The sequence below is a fragment of the Triturus cristatus genome, chromosome 5_1 (assembly GCF_964204655.1).
Source record: "Triturus cristatus chromosome 5_1, aTriCri1.1, whole genome shotgun sequence".
NCBI lineage: Eukaryota > Metazoa > Chordata > Amphibia > Caudata > Salamandridae > Triturus > Triturus cristatus.
In genome coordinates, this window is record NC_140587.1 from 694871216 (window position 1) to 694889710 (window position 18495).

Consider the following 18495-nt stretch of genomic DNA (forward strand, 5'->3'; position numbering starts at 1 on the left):
ATGTACTATTTTCCTTTTTCGTGTAGCAATCACTTTATATAAGGTTCTGCTCCAAAAAATGAATAAGTTAGAAGCTCCTAGTAAACTGAGAATGACAAGAAAAAGTGACAAAGACATAGCACAACCAATTCAGGGCCCGAGACCCAACTACCAAGCCAAGAATGCATTTGGGTGGTGTCACACCCCCAACACCATCCTGAAGCTAGGTCCGTGCCCGTTCCTCCTGAGCCTGCTAGTTCTCCTTAGGAGATAATGGCAACGATCACACACAACACAACAGCCTGGAGTCCTTGCCATGGGATCACTTATTTTAAATGTATTTTCATTGCATGCACTCTTCTTTGTATTTGCTACTAGAAGCCTTGATTGTCAAATTGGTGCATGTAGGCAACAGCATGTTTCATCCGCACCATGTATTACGCCTTAGTTGCAAATAGAGGTGCGCGCACGCGCTAATAATCAGGGCAAGCAGAGCAAGGGAAGGGTCTGGCTTAGCTCTAAGATTACATGCATGACTCAAGCCATGTAAACATTTTCGTGTATATTGTGAAGCAAATATAATGTAAAAATATGTTCTAGTCTCTTCAAAATCCAAAAAAGTGGATTTCGTTAACATGCAGAAGTGTTTTCCCTTAGTACATCAAATTATATCACACTTACGCAGACATTTATTAAAAGTTATCGCTTTTAAACATAAACGTAGACACATTAATGGCTTACCCACCAGCGACAATGGCATTAGTGATCTAAGAGGCAAGTCAGTAGTCATGTAAACCCTGAACATGGACTAGATGCTTTTTGTAGATGGCGCACCATTATAGTCCAATAAATTAAACATAAGAGGTGCTTGTACAGCGCACATACTGAACTCAACTATTTAAAAGCGCTCTCTTATGAGATAATCAAGAAGAGGGAGGCTCTGTAAAATGAAATGTTTGCCTAGGATCACAGAGTTTGGGCAAGCAGGGTATTCATTCCAGGTTATCTGGTTTCACATTTTTAAATGTAGCCTCCAGATGTATCTCTCTCTCTCTCTCTCTTTTTTTTTTCTCCTTCTTTACATCAAAAAGTCACTGTTTGTCGTTTATTCTTGGTAGAAAACCGACACAGACATAGCAGACCTGACTCAGGCCCCCAGACTCAACTACCAAAACAAGAATCCATTTATTTGTGGGGTGTCACACACCAAAGACCCCCGTGAAACTATGCCCTGGTGCTGTCTTACTAAAATTTTGTGAATCGGAGTTTGCGTTCTGACATGTTTCTGTATCCTCATATGTCTCGTCACTAAGTGCAGCACTCCATTACCCTCTGGGGCAAAGTTTGGGCTTTTTAGATTCCCCTACTAAATGCAATCAAACATAGGCAAAGCCAGGAAGTCTGGCATTGTCTGCCAGCCTTTAGCTTTGTCAATGATTATTTTATTTTTTCATTGCTTTTGTAGATTTTTATTGTTGGGTGCAGCTGCCCACTGCCAGTATTTAAAAAAAAATTGCCTAAAGGCAAAAATATGTTTTAGTCTGAAAAAGTATACATTGTGATAATACCATCTGACATGCAGGGAAATACTTTGTATGTGTACTCTTCTGGGGCAAAATAGAACAATGGCAAATGCACATGCAATGTATAACCCATCTCCCCCGTCAAATGTAAGAAGAACATATTAAGGCCATCTCTTTCACCACATAACTCTAAGAACTGCAAATATTACCTGAAGAAAAGCGAAAAGAGCACATACATTCGGAAAGAGGGTAATCTATGTGTAAGTGACCAATGCCAGTAATACTGCATTTCATAGTAAACAGTGAATCTGCTTGTTTGCAGGGTTTGCTCTGAGAACTCTTCAACAATGCTCATTTCTGCAAAGGACACCAGGGCACATTTCCTTGTTGCAGTGTCACGTAGCAATAGACAAAAGCCCTTAGTATATGTGTAGAATACATGAACAGTGGGCACATTTTTTAAAAAAACGTTATTACTTATCTTTAAATTTTATAGTGTTACAGTTCCGGTATAACAGTATTTCCATACTTTCCAGTAATGATTATGATTTAACAGTCTAAGCGTTTACTTCCATTTTTGAGCAACATAGGGGTCTATTATAATGGCGGGCAGATCGCCACCACCCGTATTGCGGTGGCGATCCGCCTGCCATTATCCACCACCCGCATGCAATTTACCCCCCGCCTGATTATGTTGGCGGGGGGTACCGCGGCGGACGGAGAGACCGTCTGCCGCTTTTCCGCCCGGTCGATGAGTCGACCGGGCGGAAAAGGTTTGAATATGGTGGCGGTGTCTGTTAGACACTGTCATCCATATTACTATGCATGCGGGGATCAGCCGTTTCGAAAGGCATGCAGATTTCGCAGGTACCTATGGTACCACCCTGCATTTGCATGCACAACGTGGCAGGCACCACGCAGTGCCTGCCACGTTGTGCATGCAAATGCACAGTGTGCAGCCACAGCATTGTGGTGGGCGGTGCTGCGTGCAACGCCCGCCACAATGATGTGGATGGGGGATGCCACCGTGGCGGTGGCATCGTAATTGCAGGTGCGGGTCCGCGGCACCACTGGCGGTCGGTCCCAGCACCGCAAGGGTGGCCAACCTAATAGGCCCCATAGTGTTCATGGTTCAAGCTAGTTCCCATACTACCATACTTATATCGGCATATCCTGCTGTATTCGTTTTAACACATACTTCTTTTCACTGCGTGCATTTTACCACTTTTGTTTATCCCCTTGTGTTTCTCCCTACATCTACCGATCTTGTGTATGCTGACACTCCCCCCACCCTCCATTCCTGTCATTTAAAAATAATTTCTCTGGGGCTGCCAGATATCCTTAGGACTTGATGTAGGGGGTAGTAAAGTGGCATATATTTCGCTATTGGTGTCACTAACTGTCAGGCTGTGGAGCCATTGCTCCAATGTTGGTGTGCTTTTTCGTCCCCAGTGTAAGGCCACTTCTCTCTTAGCTATGAGTAGTGCTATTCCGACATATCTTTGCATTGCCTTAGGTCTATCCCCCGCATATCCCATCTCTGCTAGTAATGGAGACGGTTTGATCGGCAACGCAGTCATTTTCTGTAGCGCGCAGAATATTTGTTCCCAGTACGCAGCTACCCTCTGACATTTCCATGCCATGTGAATGAAATCTGCCAGTGGGCCCGGCACTTAGGGCAGTGCGATGTGCGGGATGGGTCTACGCGTGCCACTGTTACCGGTGTCATATATACCCTTCTTTAAAATTTATACTGCAATAATTTATGTCTGTAATTGCAAGAGACTGTACGAGTAAGTGCACAGCATTTTTTCCACATCTCATCCGTAAGTGGGTGCCCCAAATCCGCTTCCCAAGCGCTTCTTATGTTGGTGTCTCGTGTAGGCATTAATTCCATCCCTGCTCGGTATATTTTTAAAATTAATCTATCCCCTTCGTTATCTGTGATAAGCCTCTGTAGTGGTGCAAAACTGTCCGGTTCTAGTGGGTAAGTAGATATTTGCCTACGCAGTGCATTCTGGAGCCGAGCGAGGATAAAGTGATCTAATTGTGAACAGCCGCGGTAGTAGGAGTAGCTGCCGGGTGGTGACATGGGGAGGGGGAGGGTGGGGGGTAGTAAACTATGGATTACGTGGGTTTACAGGTAAATTAACATATAAATTAATAAAACGAATTTCGTTGCGTGCACTGCATCGCATTTGGGGATGCAGTGCACGCAACGAAATTCGTTTTATTAATTTATATGTTAACCTACCTGTAAACCTCCGTAATCCATAGTTTACTACCCCCCACTCTGCCCCTCCTCCTCCCCACGTCACCGCCTGGCCGCTACTCCTACTACCGACCGCGGCTGATTGTGAAACATCTCCAAATCACCTGTCTTCTGTGAGCGAATAGATTTGACCCTCCGGAAAGGCATCTCCAAATGTACACAACCCATAGTGTATCAGTGTATGCTTTACTAGTGCCTCTGAGGTTATGGGCACCCACGGGATATCCATCAGGGGGATCTGGGATGTGTATAATTCAGTGCCGCCCGTGATACGTAATAACTTCCTGCATGCCCAACAGGTGGTGGATATAGTTTGGATATCTTCTTTATCTTGCGGCAACCCTGCAGGCAGTAGGCCTCGCAGAGGTGTCGGAGCAGCTAGGTCGGCTTCAGGTTTAGCGTAGGGCAATCTGGCATCGGGGTGGTACCAATGCCACACGTAGCTGCACTGCACTGCTAAATAGTACATCTGAATATTTGGGACTTCGAACACCCCCCCCCCCCCTTTCATATGGCATGACCAACGTGTCCCATCCAACTCCAGGCTGCTTCTCACCCCATATTAATCGTATCAGCTGTGTACACAGTTGTGCAAAGAATGCATTAGTTAGGGGCATGGGATATTATTGAAAAGATACAATAATTGTGGAAGGACCACCATTTTTATTATGGCAATCTGACCTGCCATTGACAGCGGTAGTTCAAACCACCTGTTTATTATGGTGTTTAATTTATCTATTACGAGTCCATAGTTTAATCACAATACTTGCTCTCTATTCTTTTGAAGCACAATCCCCCAGTAACGAGTCTCTGTGTCACACCACATCAGGGGAAACCCCCAACATGCACAGTCCTGTAGCAGATGCAGATGGTTTGTGTGAAGCTGCCGCACGAGGGGATCCATCGCAAAGAAGAACAATAATGGCGAAAGCAGGCAACCCTGCCTAGTGCCACATTATGCTAAATGATCTGGTAATTGTGCCGTTTACTCTTATACGTGCAGTGCGTTGTGTGTGTAAAATAATGTAATAGGTGATGTAAACCCAATTGGGCAGCCTAGCTTCCACAGCACGGCCTAGAGGAAGGGCCATTCAAGCGAGTTGAAGGCCTTTTCCTGCATCAAACAACGCGGCCACTGCTGGTACCCCAGGAGCCACTCTATGTAGTGTTGCAAAATATACGGAGGTTTAACACAGTAGATCTGCATAGTAAAAAGCCCGATTGTGCAGGGGATATAACTTGCCTCAGCAACAATGCAAGTCTAGTCGCCACTATTTTAGCTAGTATTTTGGTATCAAAGTTTGAAAATGATAGCGGCCTATAGGATTCGCACTACTGCAATGCTTTAAGAGTAGGACAATGACCGCTTCCCACAATGATGGGGGAAGCACTCCCTTTTCCAACGCTTCCGCATATACCTCAAGCAAATGTGGTGCAAATACTTCCTTATAGGTCTTATAAAAGGCTCCGGTAAATCCATCGGATCCCGGGGCTTTGCTACCGTCCATGGCCTCTATTGCTTGCTTAATCTCCTCTATGCTAAAGGGTTCACTGCCTATCTGTCAGCCACACCATTGCTATTTCTTCTAAGTATCTCGTGATGTCGCCCTCATCCTCCTGGCGCCTAGTAATATACATGTCCATGAAGTGTCTGAGCAGTTCTTGCATAATTCCAGGGGTATCAACTATGTGTACATTGCGTTGTCCCTGTATTCCAGCGATATATGACTGGCCTCGTTGTGATCACAATAATCATGCTAGTGTGCGTCCCGGCTTCACTCCCTCCCCATATCTCCTGGCCATGGCGTGTTTACCCATTAAGTGTGCCTCCCTCTCCGCCGCTTCTTTGTGTTCTGCATTCAAGGCCGCCCTCTTAGGCAAATAGTCTGGAGTCATTCCACCTTCCTGTTCCTGATCTAACCTCAAAATTTCTCCTTCTATTCTGGTGAGTGTTCTCCTTAAATCCCTCAGTATCCCTGATCCCTTGGCAATACACCCCCCCATGTATGGTTTGAATGCCTCCCATAATGTAGCCTGTGTTGTTACTGACCCAACATTATGCTCAAAGTACTCAGTTATTGCCTGTTTAAGTTCGCCCCTGAATACTGCGTACAGTAGTGCCCTCTCTGTAAACCTCCACTGTCTTTCTATACCTCCCGCCACCAGTGTACGCATATTTAAAGCCACCGGGGAATGATCGGACAGCATGCGGGGGAGATGTGTAACTGCCCGCAACCATGGGGCCATGGTTCGAGACATTAGCCATTAATCCAGCCTTGTCCATGTGCTGTATTGCGCAATATGATGTGTGTAGGCAGCTTCGGCAGGGTGCAGCTGCTGCCACGCATCGTACAATGAATGCTGGTCGCAGAGTTCTGTTTATGCAGCCCGAGAGTGGGGTTTAGGCACTGAGACTTTTGCTGTGCTGTCAAGTACTTGGTCCAACACTATGTTCATGTCCATCCTATTAAGATATACTCCATCTCCACCAAAGTAATTCGAGTTTGTAATCTGTGAAAAGATTCAGGATCGTCTATATTTGGTGCATATATATTAGCCAATAGTATGCGGTGTCCGAACAGCTGCCCCTGTACCAGCAAATAATGTCCCTCCGGGTCCACTTCTGTACTCATATGTTGAAAGGGTATCAATTTACAAATCAATATAGTTACCTCCCGAGAATAGCTGTACCTAGCGAAAAACGTATTGCCTCCCCACACAGAGGCAAAAGTGGGTGTCTGTATAGGTGTCAAGTGTGTTTCCTGTAAAAACATCACATCCACTACATGCCTCTGCATGTATTGTAAGACCTGTTTGTATTTTCGTGAGTTATTGAGGCCCCTGACATTCCAGGTCATGAACGCTATGTCAGCAAATTGTTTAATGTTCACCGATGTTGTCATGTGTTCCTTGTCTGTTTATCATCTTAAATTTAAGTGTTCTGAAGTACTGTTGCACCCCTAATTGAAATAAACCCTGGTCCCTATACATTGTGCTCCTAAGAACATTCCCCACCACCTCCCCCCTCCCAAGCCGAGCAGCTATCCACCCAGCAATAAACAAAACAGATGTATACTATTCCAAAGTCCTCTTGGGCTAAACATTCGTCAACAAGTGATCTTCACTGGGGGTGCGGCAACACCTCGTCAGCCCCCGCATCTAGCAACATAGTCTTTTACCATTTGACTAGTCGACTGATAGCTGCTACCATGTATGCAGTGTATTCAAGTTTTTCTGCATCCAGCAAATCTATGTCCTAATTTTAAATGTTACATATCCAAAGCGGTCCTTTATGTCCCCTTATTTATCCAGTGGCTAAGAGGTCCATACTCGTGCTGCGAAAGTGATCCGGCTGAGATCCCCCCCGGAGACCCACCCCTGCTGCTTTGCTGGGTTTCTGCAAAGGATTTGCAAAACTTTTGGACATCTGTGGGGTTATCGAAAATATGAACTTTTCCGTGCCCATCTACACTCAACCTCGCCGGGTATAGCATTCCATATCTTAGTCCAATGTTGCGTAGCGTTGCCTTCACTCCCACATATTTATGACGTGCCTCTTGCACCATGATGGTAAAGTCCGGGAATAAAGAGATTGCCAATCTCTGCCATGTCAATGGACCTTTTTCTCTCGCCAATCTTAGGGTGGTGTACCGATCCCTAAAGTTTAACAATCTCGGAATTATAGGTCGTGGTGGAAGGCCCGGGTTAGGGCGTGGTCTCAATGAGCGGTGCGCGTGTTCCACTACGAATGTGGTGGTAAATAACTCTGCTCCAAACATGTCTGTGAGCATTCTCTCAATGAATTGATCCAAACGGACGCAATTTGTAGATTCTGGCACACCAATAATGCGCAGGTTGTTTCTCCTTCCTCTCGCTTCCATGCTTAACTCTTCATAGCCAGAACCTTAACCTGTGTCTCTAGTATATCTAGCTTTTCAGCCATTTGCGTCGCTCCGTCTTCCAGGCCTGATAGTCTGCCCTCTGCTACGTCTAGTCTTTGCTCGTGGCTGTTCAGTCTCTTATTCATTTTGTCAAGGCGTGTATCCAGAGCATCAAACCTGCCATCCAATGCCTTAAATCCATCAAGCAATTCTTTCAGCAGAGTCTCCGTACCTGCACACGTATCTTCACCCCCCAGACCCAGTGCATTATCATCAGCCTCCTCAGTGCATCCATATGTCCCTTTTTCCTTGATTGCATCAAAGGGCAGCTTGCGCTGTTTGAGATCCCTGCGCACCATATCTTCCTGCCCTGCAACACAAGTTTTTAGTGCCACCAGTCTGATTGGCTCTGTCATTTTTCGTATTTGCAACCCAGTTCTATGGCTTTCCACTTTTTGATCCCTCTCATGACCCTCGACAATATACCACAGAGAGGAGGGGAGTCGATCAGGCGGGATAGTCCGCCAGCACTGTCCCAGAGTCTAGGCCTTCCGTTGCTTATCCAGCACTCCTGTCGTCTGTAGCCCCGAACTCGCCCTTGTCCTGCCTCCTGCTCCTAGGGAGCCTGCGGCCGTGATTTAAGGGGGAGTAGTGGTATTCACTCCACGCATCTAATTGGGCATGTTTCTGACTTCTGGCCTCCCTTGGGTAATCTTCTCGGGGGACTTTACCACCCCCACCAATCTTTTAGCTCGCGGTCACGCTTACCTGCCAGTGTCAACTGTTACGGACCGACGCCCGCTGCAGTACTTCTTGGCAGCTCGTTCACAGGCCTCTCCCAACATAGTTACCCACTGGCCTCGGGTTCTCGGTGCTCCGCGTGCCATTTCAGCCTGTCCAGGAAGGGGGGGGCACGTAGCTCTGGGCTTCCCCTGTGCAGCCATGCTCCTCGCCTCCCTCAACGTGCCCCTAGTCCGCAGCTGTCTCTGTTCGGCCTGTGGGCCCGGCTTTTCCATTTTACCACGCTTCAATTACCGGAGACCCAACCAAGCTTATGGTTAGTTTTACATCTTTCATGCAACTATCAGCACTCCCCAGGAGAGCTTCAAGTTTTTTAGGCGCCTGGTCTCCGTGTCTCCCCGACTTCGTTATGAAAAATTAGCACTGCCCTCACCATGTACCATTGTGTAACTTTTACTATTCTTAATTCCAGCCACCCCCGTTCCAAGCTAATGAATCGAGAACATCCACAGAGGCGTGGAAGAACGCCAATGGAGTGAGAGGAGTCTTGTGGATTTCCCAGGGCCCCACTGCCATCCAACAATATCCTGATTCCAATCCTGCCTCTTTTGCATCCACAATGGCGTGACTGACTGTGGGCCACCCTCTCCTCTCATATGAGTAGCAAATTTGGGATTACAACTGTGAACCATTTAATAACCAGCTGGCATGCCAGATCGGGATGAGGAAAACAAGATGGTGGCCACAGCGGCACTTGCTGTGAGACGAGCACTGTCCCGAGGTACGGCTGCTGATGCGGGGCCTCAGAAACTGATACATCCTGATCTGGTAGACCAGGTAGGGATCCCCAGTCGGATCCACTATGAACACCCCAACTGCGGAGGAACACAGGCTGAGGGCACCGGCCTCTGTACAGGGGACTACAAGCCCACTCGCCCCTGTTGCCTCTGGACAGGACGAGTAGCGAAGAGGAGAGGTGCCCCCTGAGGGCCGCGCTCGTGGGAGAGCCGAATTGGAGCACGGCCCTGGTATTGGTTGGAGCCTGCTGCAGCCAAGGTGGGTTCCTTGCTGAAGTGGGGCACTGATGACCTGAATCCTGTCTGTCGGAGATGCAGGATGAGGTGGTTGGCACCTGCTGAGGGTGAAGAGTAGGAAGACGTAGTGTGGTGCCCAGGGCAGGGTGGGGAGTAGCACTGAAGTAATCAAAATCAACATGACCAGGTATGGACAAAATCACTTTTACCCCCCAACAGAACTCATGCCCCGGCTGCCTCCACACTAGGCAATACTAATGCTATCCCTCCACTGCACTGAGACACCAGAGGCAAAAAGAATACAAAGCAAACCAGCAATGACACTGACACTACCACACAGATGACAACACGGCAACTGGCCCTGCTTGAGATGGTGGTGGCAGGAAGAAGACACACTGTGAATCAACATATTTGCAACCCAGATTGAGGCGGAGGAGTCAGAATAAGGAAAACCTGACCACCCAGAACTGCCATCAGATAAAACAGGTCACAACGCAATCGATACTCCTGCGCTCGGAGGTGCAGAACACAGCTGAGAGATGGGTAGACACTCCAAATGGAAAATGATCAATGGTGACAAACTAATCCCAACCACTTCCCACAGCGACACAGAAGAGAGGTCACTCAGCTCATTCCATCATGGCAACAATACACCAGTTGCCACATTAGACTCTATGCTCCAAGCGCTTAGAGACACTCGGGATTCCCTTGAACGCAAAATAGACACAGTAGTTGCTGGACTGAGCATACTGAGGGATCACCAGCTCAAGTTGGCGGAGAGAATAACCACCAGCAAGAAAAACATAAGTGAAGGGACATCTGAAGTGAGACATCTGAGAGGAAATGTTACTACCATAGCAGAGAAGCTACGAGTATGAAGATGCTGAGAGCAGAGCAAGAAAGAAATAACATCCACATCATTGGCCTTGTGACATGATCACATTTCTAGAAACATGGATTAAGACCAGCTTCTTCACCTTGAACCACACCCACAGGGTGCCTGCTAGGCCGGCCTTGCAGTGGGTACTCCCTGGTCCAGTGATGCCCAGATTGCTCTATTATAGGGACAGAGGCCACTTCCTGAATAAAGCTTGTGAAAAAGTAGAGATCCGCATAGAGAACTCCAAAGTGATGATGTTCCCCCGATTTCACAGTGATGGTACAAAAACAAAGGGCCTCCTTTGTGGAAGTTAATAAACATCTCCACTGGGTGAAAGTAAAGTTAAATATGCCGTGCTCTTCCCAGGCAAACTGAGGACTGTAACAGACTCCAGCGCTGAATTCTTTACAGACCCGCAAAAGGTGTGGAACTGGATAGATACACAGCCATAAACAGGAGCCGCGCCACTTCCTCGGCACCAGCGGCCTGCATTTGGGAGTCGAGGCCTTGGACAGTGCTGCCGGGGATGCATTCTTCACCCAAGTACGATCACAAAGGGACAAACAACATGCTGTATAGGCAGTAGTGGGCCTAAGGGCTACAGAACAAGACAGGCTATCGGTAAATGATAGCGAAGAACAACGCACTACTGATTCAGAACCAGACTCGGACTCAACCCTCAACTCAATCTTTGACACTGCTCTCCCCAAAATTAAACCTAGATAGGTTGAAGACATTGTTTGATACAAACAGGGTTGTTCAGGAAGCTAATGGGAGGGGCCAAGAGATGACCAAGGGGAACACTCACTAACTATTGCAGGTACGAAGAGGGTGAGGAGAGTTGATGACTCGTGGATATCTTGGAACGGATGGGGTGGGGGCCCTGGGTCCTCGACTGCACTGGCACACATACCCCACATATTGGGACTGTGTGACTAGCCCATAAGTTTGTATCAGTTATTATTGGTTTGGATGGGGGGTGTTGCCTTGCTATCTTGGGGAGGGGGCTAATGTTTTTGTTGTTTTGGTCCATTGTGCCGCATACGAATACTGGAAGACCACTACCTATCCCATCTGTCAAGACGGGCCCACAACAGCACCTAGTCATGTTGTATCACACAGCGTGAACATTGCACCATGGCAGGGCACAGTAATAGTTATGAAATAATATTGTGAAACATGCAAGGGTTAAGCAACATGGCTAAAGGATATAAAGTGCAGGCCTATTAAAAAAGAAGAGAGGTCCATATCGCTCTCCTACAGGAAACCCATCTCACTGCAACAGAAGGGTTGGCACCACAAAAGAGATGGAGGGTCTCACATATTTCACACCTGTCTCTGCATTTGCAAGGGGAACCCTCATATGAGTGATACCTGGAGTACTATTCCGAATATTTGAGGGAAACATAGATAAGAGCGGACAATATGTGATAATTAGTGGAAGATCAGGAGGTAGAGATATCACAATAATTAAAATATATGCCCCCAATATAGGCTAAGGCTAATCCCTAGACATTTCCCAGCTCCTGACTGCACACATTTCCCACGCAATAGTTATAGGCGGGGACTTTAATTGTGTGGGTAAACCTGAGATGGACCACTCTCACGCACCTCGATCAGACTCCCCTACTAGTGACTAGGTAAGAGGTTCAGTGACTGGCAGACACACTGGAGCCTTACGGATGACTGAAGAGCATCACATCCACAGGACAAAGAATATTCCTTTTATTCCACACTCCATGATCTGCACGTACAGTTAGACACATTCCTGTGCACACTAGAGGTACAAACAACAAACAAATTGGATTGGACCTCGACCTGAACCAGTATTCCTAGTTGGCGCCTAAGACTCATTTATTAGACGATCCACTTTTCCAACACACTATAGGGGAGGGAATCTGAAACTATTTCTCAGATAACAAACATACAGCATTGTCCTCTCATATAGAGTGGGGTGCATTTAAGACAATAATTAGGGGACAATGTATCACAGAAAAAATGAAAGTACGCCACACGTTATTAAGGGAAATGGATGCCAATGAACAATACTTAGAGACATAGAAAGAACTTCCTCAGGAAATGCTAACCTTCACACAAACGTACTAGGAGAGAAAGAAGAACTAGCAGAGTGTGTAGAAAAACTATGGTGTATTGACTATAAAGAATACATGGTTAGAACACATGCTGAAAGAGACAAACCAGGGACTCTACTTGTCTGGCAAGCTAACCCAAGGAAAGGAGGATTACAGATTTTACAACTTGAGAATGAACAAGGGGTCAGAATATTTATACAGTCAGATATAAATGAGAGGTTCAGATGCTATTACACTACGCTATATACTGGGAGGCAGTACCAGGGAGGAAGAGCAATCAGAGGCTTCCTAGAACAGCTACCACTGCCCATACTCCCACCCAACGCAGCGGAAGCCCTGGGGTCCGACATCACAATCGAAGAGATTGAGGGTGCGGTTACAAATATGGCCTGAAAGAAAGCGCCAGAATCAGATGGATTCCCACTGGTGTTCTATCCTACCTATCTGGAACAAATAGCTCCACAACTACTTTGCATATACACAGCTGCTAAGGCAGCTCTTAATTTACTGCTGTCTACAAGAGAGGCACTGGTGATTCCCCTGCTTAAACCTGGTGAGCCCTGCATGAGAAAAAGGCCTACAGACCCCTATCCATGTTAAATGTGGACTACAACATATTAAGCAACATGATCGCTTCTCACCTGCCACCCTATATCCAACAAGTAATATACCCTGACCAGATAGGCTTCATACCCGAACGCATTACAGCAATAAACATCCGGAGAGTAGTTACTATATTTTTGGGGGCACAACTGATGGATGTGGTCACAGGTATGATGTTAGTGGACATCGAGAAAGATTTTGATAGTCTGGACTGAGAATATCTGTATGCCAGGATGGCCAGGTTGGGACTGGGCAAGGGATTTATAAGTAGGGCCTCCCTTTTGTACTTGGATCCCAATGCAAGGGTTAGGACTGGAAGAGTGCTACAGTGGAATGTGGCACTAGACAGGGATGCCCACTATCCCCTTTATTGATCTCTATCGCAAATCATGCGATAATGCATCATGTGGCATTATACACAGATGACATAATGCTTTTTCTGAATGATGTCAATTCAGACATGGCAAAAGTCATCAAATTGTTGAACAACTTTGGAGAAATCGCCACTTTATGCATAAACTGGCAAAAGTCCAGCTTTATTCCCCTCCGACTGCAAACAGACAAACCCAATGAGACCTAGATGGGAACAAACATCCCTGACATACTTGGGGGTTCGAATTTGATGGAGGAGTCACTAGATTGATAGTGATTCTTATTTTGACGTTGGGCCACACTAGAACTGGGCCAATTAGCCTTTTTAGTGTTGCCCTTTTGACTACCTCTAAGTGGTTCGCCCGAAATTACAAGGGGGACACTATTGTGAATAATTTTCTTAGGGTTATTGTCATTTGTGTTATGTTTGTTTTTATTGATATGTATAAGATTTTGTGATACATGTCTTTTGTTTCTCTTTGAATAAGCGCCATTTTCTGTGTGTATTTAAAATTGATTTTGATGTATTCACAATGAATATTAGATATTTTTGAAGGGGTAATTAAATGTGCTCTCTGCGTTGAATCTTCTTGTATTGTTTCCTTGATACCTTCTTTTTTCTTGTATATAATTGCAGTGCAAAGATAGGACACTTAGGTGCCCTGAAGAGTCCAAATACTGGAATTGTGTGTTTGATGTGTGTCCATGGAAAACGCTTGTTGCCCTCAGTAAGAGGGACTCCAGTGGATGTCAGAAATCAAAGCAGACTCCCCTGGACCGGTGGGACCAGTCCCCTGCAAGCTGCAGAAAAATAAGTGTGCTGCATGACCAGAATTGCGAGCCGGTGGGCCTGTTGAGAGTGAGCCCAAAGAGAAGTGTTGTCCTGCAAGCCCAGAGTGTTAGCTAAGCTTTCACCAAACTTCAAGCTGCTTGTCTACTCCTGTCACCCTACAGCCACCAAAGTAACCGTGGACTACATTTGCATCAGCCAAGGCTTGGTGATCGCCAATCGGATGATTGGCCCCTTGAGTGACATCTCCAGCCTGAGAGCAACTCACAGTGGCAGCAACCGACGTCGGCAACGACCTTGCTGCAGTGTCCCTGCATCTTCAAGGTGGTGACGTTGAGTGTGTGGCAAAGCATCTGTGGCACAACCTGCCACGGTGATTGATAGCTGCCAGCTACCTCTGCACCTGGAGCCGCCGAGCAAGGTAGAAGGAAATCCAGCTGTTGAACCCAGGTCCTAGGACCCCAAAGGTCTCTACTTCCTAAGGGTAGAGTGGAACTCCAGCTCCAAGTGTGGATTTGTCAAGTGTTGCAAGTTTGACAGCTCCCATGGATTACGTTCCACACCAAGGACAGCCAGCGCACCTTTGCACCCAGACTCCCTGGGTAAAGTAACGGAGTACTGACTGTTGGAACTTTGTATGGGGGCCCACAAGACCTTATCCACAAGAGGGTTTGTTTGAACCCACCCTGCAAGTGACCAAGTGTCACCTGTGTTTTCCCCCATTCACTTCAATAGCACCAATTTAATAGCTTAAAGTTAACCTATTTTTGAACGCTGTACAAATCCACAACTCCGGTTGTATGTATGATAAAAAGTACGTTTTGGTGTCTATATTTACATAAAAATACACTCCATTTTTATAAATTGGTGTTGGATTGCTTTCAAGTCGTGTCAAATACTTATGTACCATAATGGTACTGTAAAATGCTTAACACATGTTCCTCCAGTAATGCCTGACTGCTCTTTGCCACACTACCAGGATTGAGCTAAGGATTATTGTTGTTGAATCCAAGGGTCATCCATTGTGTATTGTGTTAGTATTACATGGTAAGGCCCCATTCATACCGCATAATACTTCCACCTTGCAACATCTTCTAATAATGGAAATCAAACAGCTAAATGCTAAGATTGAGAGAGCAGATGGATAAGTAAATATATCAGGCACAGCTGGTTCAGGTAAGAGTGGTGGGCTAGTTGGGCAGGGCGGGGGACAGGAGAAGTCGACAGATAACGGAATAGTTATTTATTACTTTTTATTTTTCCTATTCCGTTGTCTGTCGACTCCCTCCCCCTCCCCCCCCGCCCCGCCTCACCCCACAGCTCTTACCTGAACCGGCCACACCTGAACTAGATGCAAAGGCAAGCTGGTTAGCAGTTACAGACCACACAAAAATTAAAGTTGCTGCTGGAAAAAATGAAGTAAATACAGTGAATTCCTGACTCTCAAAACAGATAAAGTATAACATCGCGCCCCAGAAAATATCGAGAGATGGCAAGTCATTTTGAGAAGTGCACTTTCATAGAGGACATACTGTTGGAAGTATCTTGTGGGGTCCTTTGCTTACTGTGTCAAAAAATCCAAGCTGCACATCACTGATGAGGCCCAACAAGTCTGACACCACTATGGGGTTGCTTGTTTTTCAGTTCAGACGGAGCGTGATCAGGTACTTTGGGATACTTTGTTCCTACTAGAGCAGGAGCAGGATTGTTTTGCATATGGCTGCTCCCAATCTCGAGCGGCACATGGTAAAAAAGATGGATTGAAATGCAGGCTTGAGCAATTGCCAGTGGCTGAGACTTTGGCATGCATTCTGTCCATCATCTTTTGCTGTGATAATTTGACACTATATGTGACAGGTGTGTTCAGGCTTGGGTCCTATGGCAATCATACCAAAGGATCCAAGCTCACTGGTAAAGCTGAAAACTGTTTTGTTTTGCTTGTTTTCAAATGTACACTGGACATGGCCTGGATGCTTAGACTAGACCGCTCCTATAGGAGCAAGACCAAGATCAATTTGTCCATGGTTTGGTCCTTTTGGGAGTGGTACACAGGACGAAAAAAGGTGGACTTGAATGTGGCTAGTTTGATTGCCAGTGGTTGAGACTTTTGCAAGCATTCCAAAATTCACTTTTTTTATTTTAATGTAGCATCTCAATTGGGAAACCCATGAGACCTTACTAGTTGACAACAGCTGCCTAAAAAAAGATTGCATTTTAATGTGTATCATCATCATAATCACACCAGCGGCTTCAATCATCTCATGACGTGTGCTGCTTGTCGCTCTCACCTCTTGATACGTAAGGACCGGTGCACAACACACAGATTCTCTGTTGTCTTGCGTGTGGAAGATGTGTTCATTGCTCAGCAGCATACACAGTTCCAGCCTGGAAACAAAATAATTTAATGTAAAGAAATATAGACATAAGTAAACACTATTCCAAAGTAAACAAATCCCAATTCCGCAAACTGCATATTTTTTTATTCTGAATGGTGCTACACACACTACGTATTTACAGAATCATTTGTTAGACTTGTCAATAGACATAGTAGCAGTACATGAATGCGTTTCTTGACAGTGGAAGTGTGGTATAGCCAGCTTGCTTTAAGCCTGATTTAATGGTCATTAATTAAAGAACCTTGAGCTGGCCTCCTCTGAGCTGGCCATGAAGCCAGCATGCGAACAAATCCCCATAATTGTCAGGCACGGGGAAGGTTCAAGACACTAATTCCAGTCCTAGAGCTTCATGCTGCCAGGAAACCCTAGCAAACACACTGAGAAGGGGAGATTGTGTTAGATGGGGGCAGTACACCGGTACCAAAATGAACAAGCATTGGCAAATCCAATAGGTTAAGTGTTTATAATGAGAGTGCTAAGCTGTTTGCTGTGCCAGCATGTGTCTGTAAAATTTCGTTTGAAAGGATAATAAAAGAAAAAAAATGTAAAATACTGGCTGAAAAGCAAACACATCATTTATGGTATGCCAAAACTACAATGAATTCAATATTTTCAATCTTCATAAATGGTCTGCTTCAGTTTTTAAATACTTTTCTCTGATGGAACTTTGAACAGGATTTTAAAAGAATAAGGAAGTGTCAGAATGTAAAAGGAAATGCCTGCCAAAGCCTAATTTGCTTTCCTCAGCATTCGCCCATTTTGTCTTCTGTGGTAGCCTAGGGAGCAACCTTATGGGCCTCCAGGAGAAGTGACATGCTAAATACACCTTATGCCTCAGACGCCAGTGGAGAAAGCATAGACGAAGAACCTCCCTCCAGTGCCACAAAAAGCCTTTGTGCGTCAAAGATTGTGCTTTGATGCAATATAGGGGATTCAAGAGGTAAAAAACAAACAACCCTTAAAGTCTGCTCTTGAGCCACAGCCCAGCACAAATATCCTTTTTGCTGTGCTCTTACAGACAAGCTTGAAATGGGGGTTGGAGGGGAGAAATACAGCGTGGTGGGAAGGTATTTTTCGGGGGCGGGGGCAGCACACGAGAGGAAGAGCTACTAAAAATATGCAATTTTATGGAGTACTGAATAAAAAAGAAAAATGCAGTTGCCTTGAAGTAGTTCCCTAAATGTGAGGAAAGGAAGAATACAATTCAGCCAATCAAAAGGATAGCAAAGAGGCCATGCTGCAGGGGAGAGACAAATACAAGACACGGAAGGGAAGCCATTGAACAAGAAGCAAGGAACTGAGACTGACAATCGTCAAGGTGCGTCACGGAAAGCGGTGTAAGGAACAGGATTAGGGATCTGGGAAATATAGGCAGCATCACTGGAAATTCCCAAACTACCCAAAATGCACTTCTCAGCTGTATTCATATAGCCAAAGCTCTTCTGGATTAAGTGTGGTCGTTTATATGCAAAAGTTAAGAATAACCTGCAGTCCCCTGCATGCCACCCACTTTCCCGCATGTGCCTACACATATTTCTCTTTTAAACCTACAAAGGTCGGCCAGCTCAAGGCGCTTGTAAATGAGCCACTGCAAAACCATGCAACACCTGGACAAACATTTGTTCTAGAAATCGGGGCTTTGCGCTCAGAATGCGGCGCACAGACTCTTTTTACACGGCTTTGCTTCTAGGCCCTCACCGAAGGGCGCCTTCGAAGCTCTCCGCCTGTACCTGGGCGCGCGCTGCTTACTGACGGATTCAAAAGCACGTGCGAATGATTAAACGCACAGACGCTTAGGCCCACACTTGCTCGAAGGCTGCATTGCGTGGGCGACCCTAAAGCAGCAGGATTTCTCTTTCAAGCCCGGGCTGCGGGGACGATGCTGTTTTAAGAGCTCACTGGGTTAAGCTGGATGGAGCGTTGCTCGCGCT

General features: G+C 46.0%; 1 protein-coding gene across 1 annotated transcript in view; it reads right to left on the reverse strand.

Annotated features, from left to right (window-relative positions):
• LOC146831375 (chloride channel protein C-like) overlaps positions 1–18495 on the reverse strand; it is a 497244-nt gene that overhangs the window by 9849 nt on the left and 468900 nt on the right. The window contains exon 14 of the mRNA XM_085605651.1: positions 16457–16553. Coding sequence (XP_085461777.1) covers positions 16457–16553 — 97 coding nt within the window. The remainder of the gene's footprint in view (positions 1–16456; positions 16554–18495) is intronic.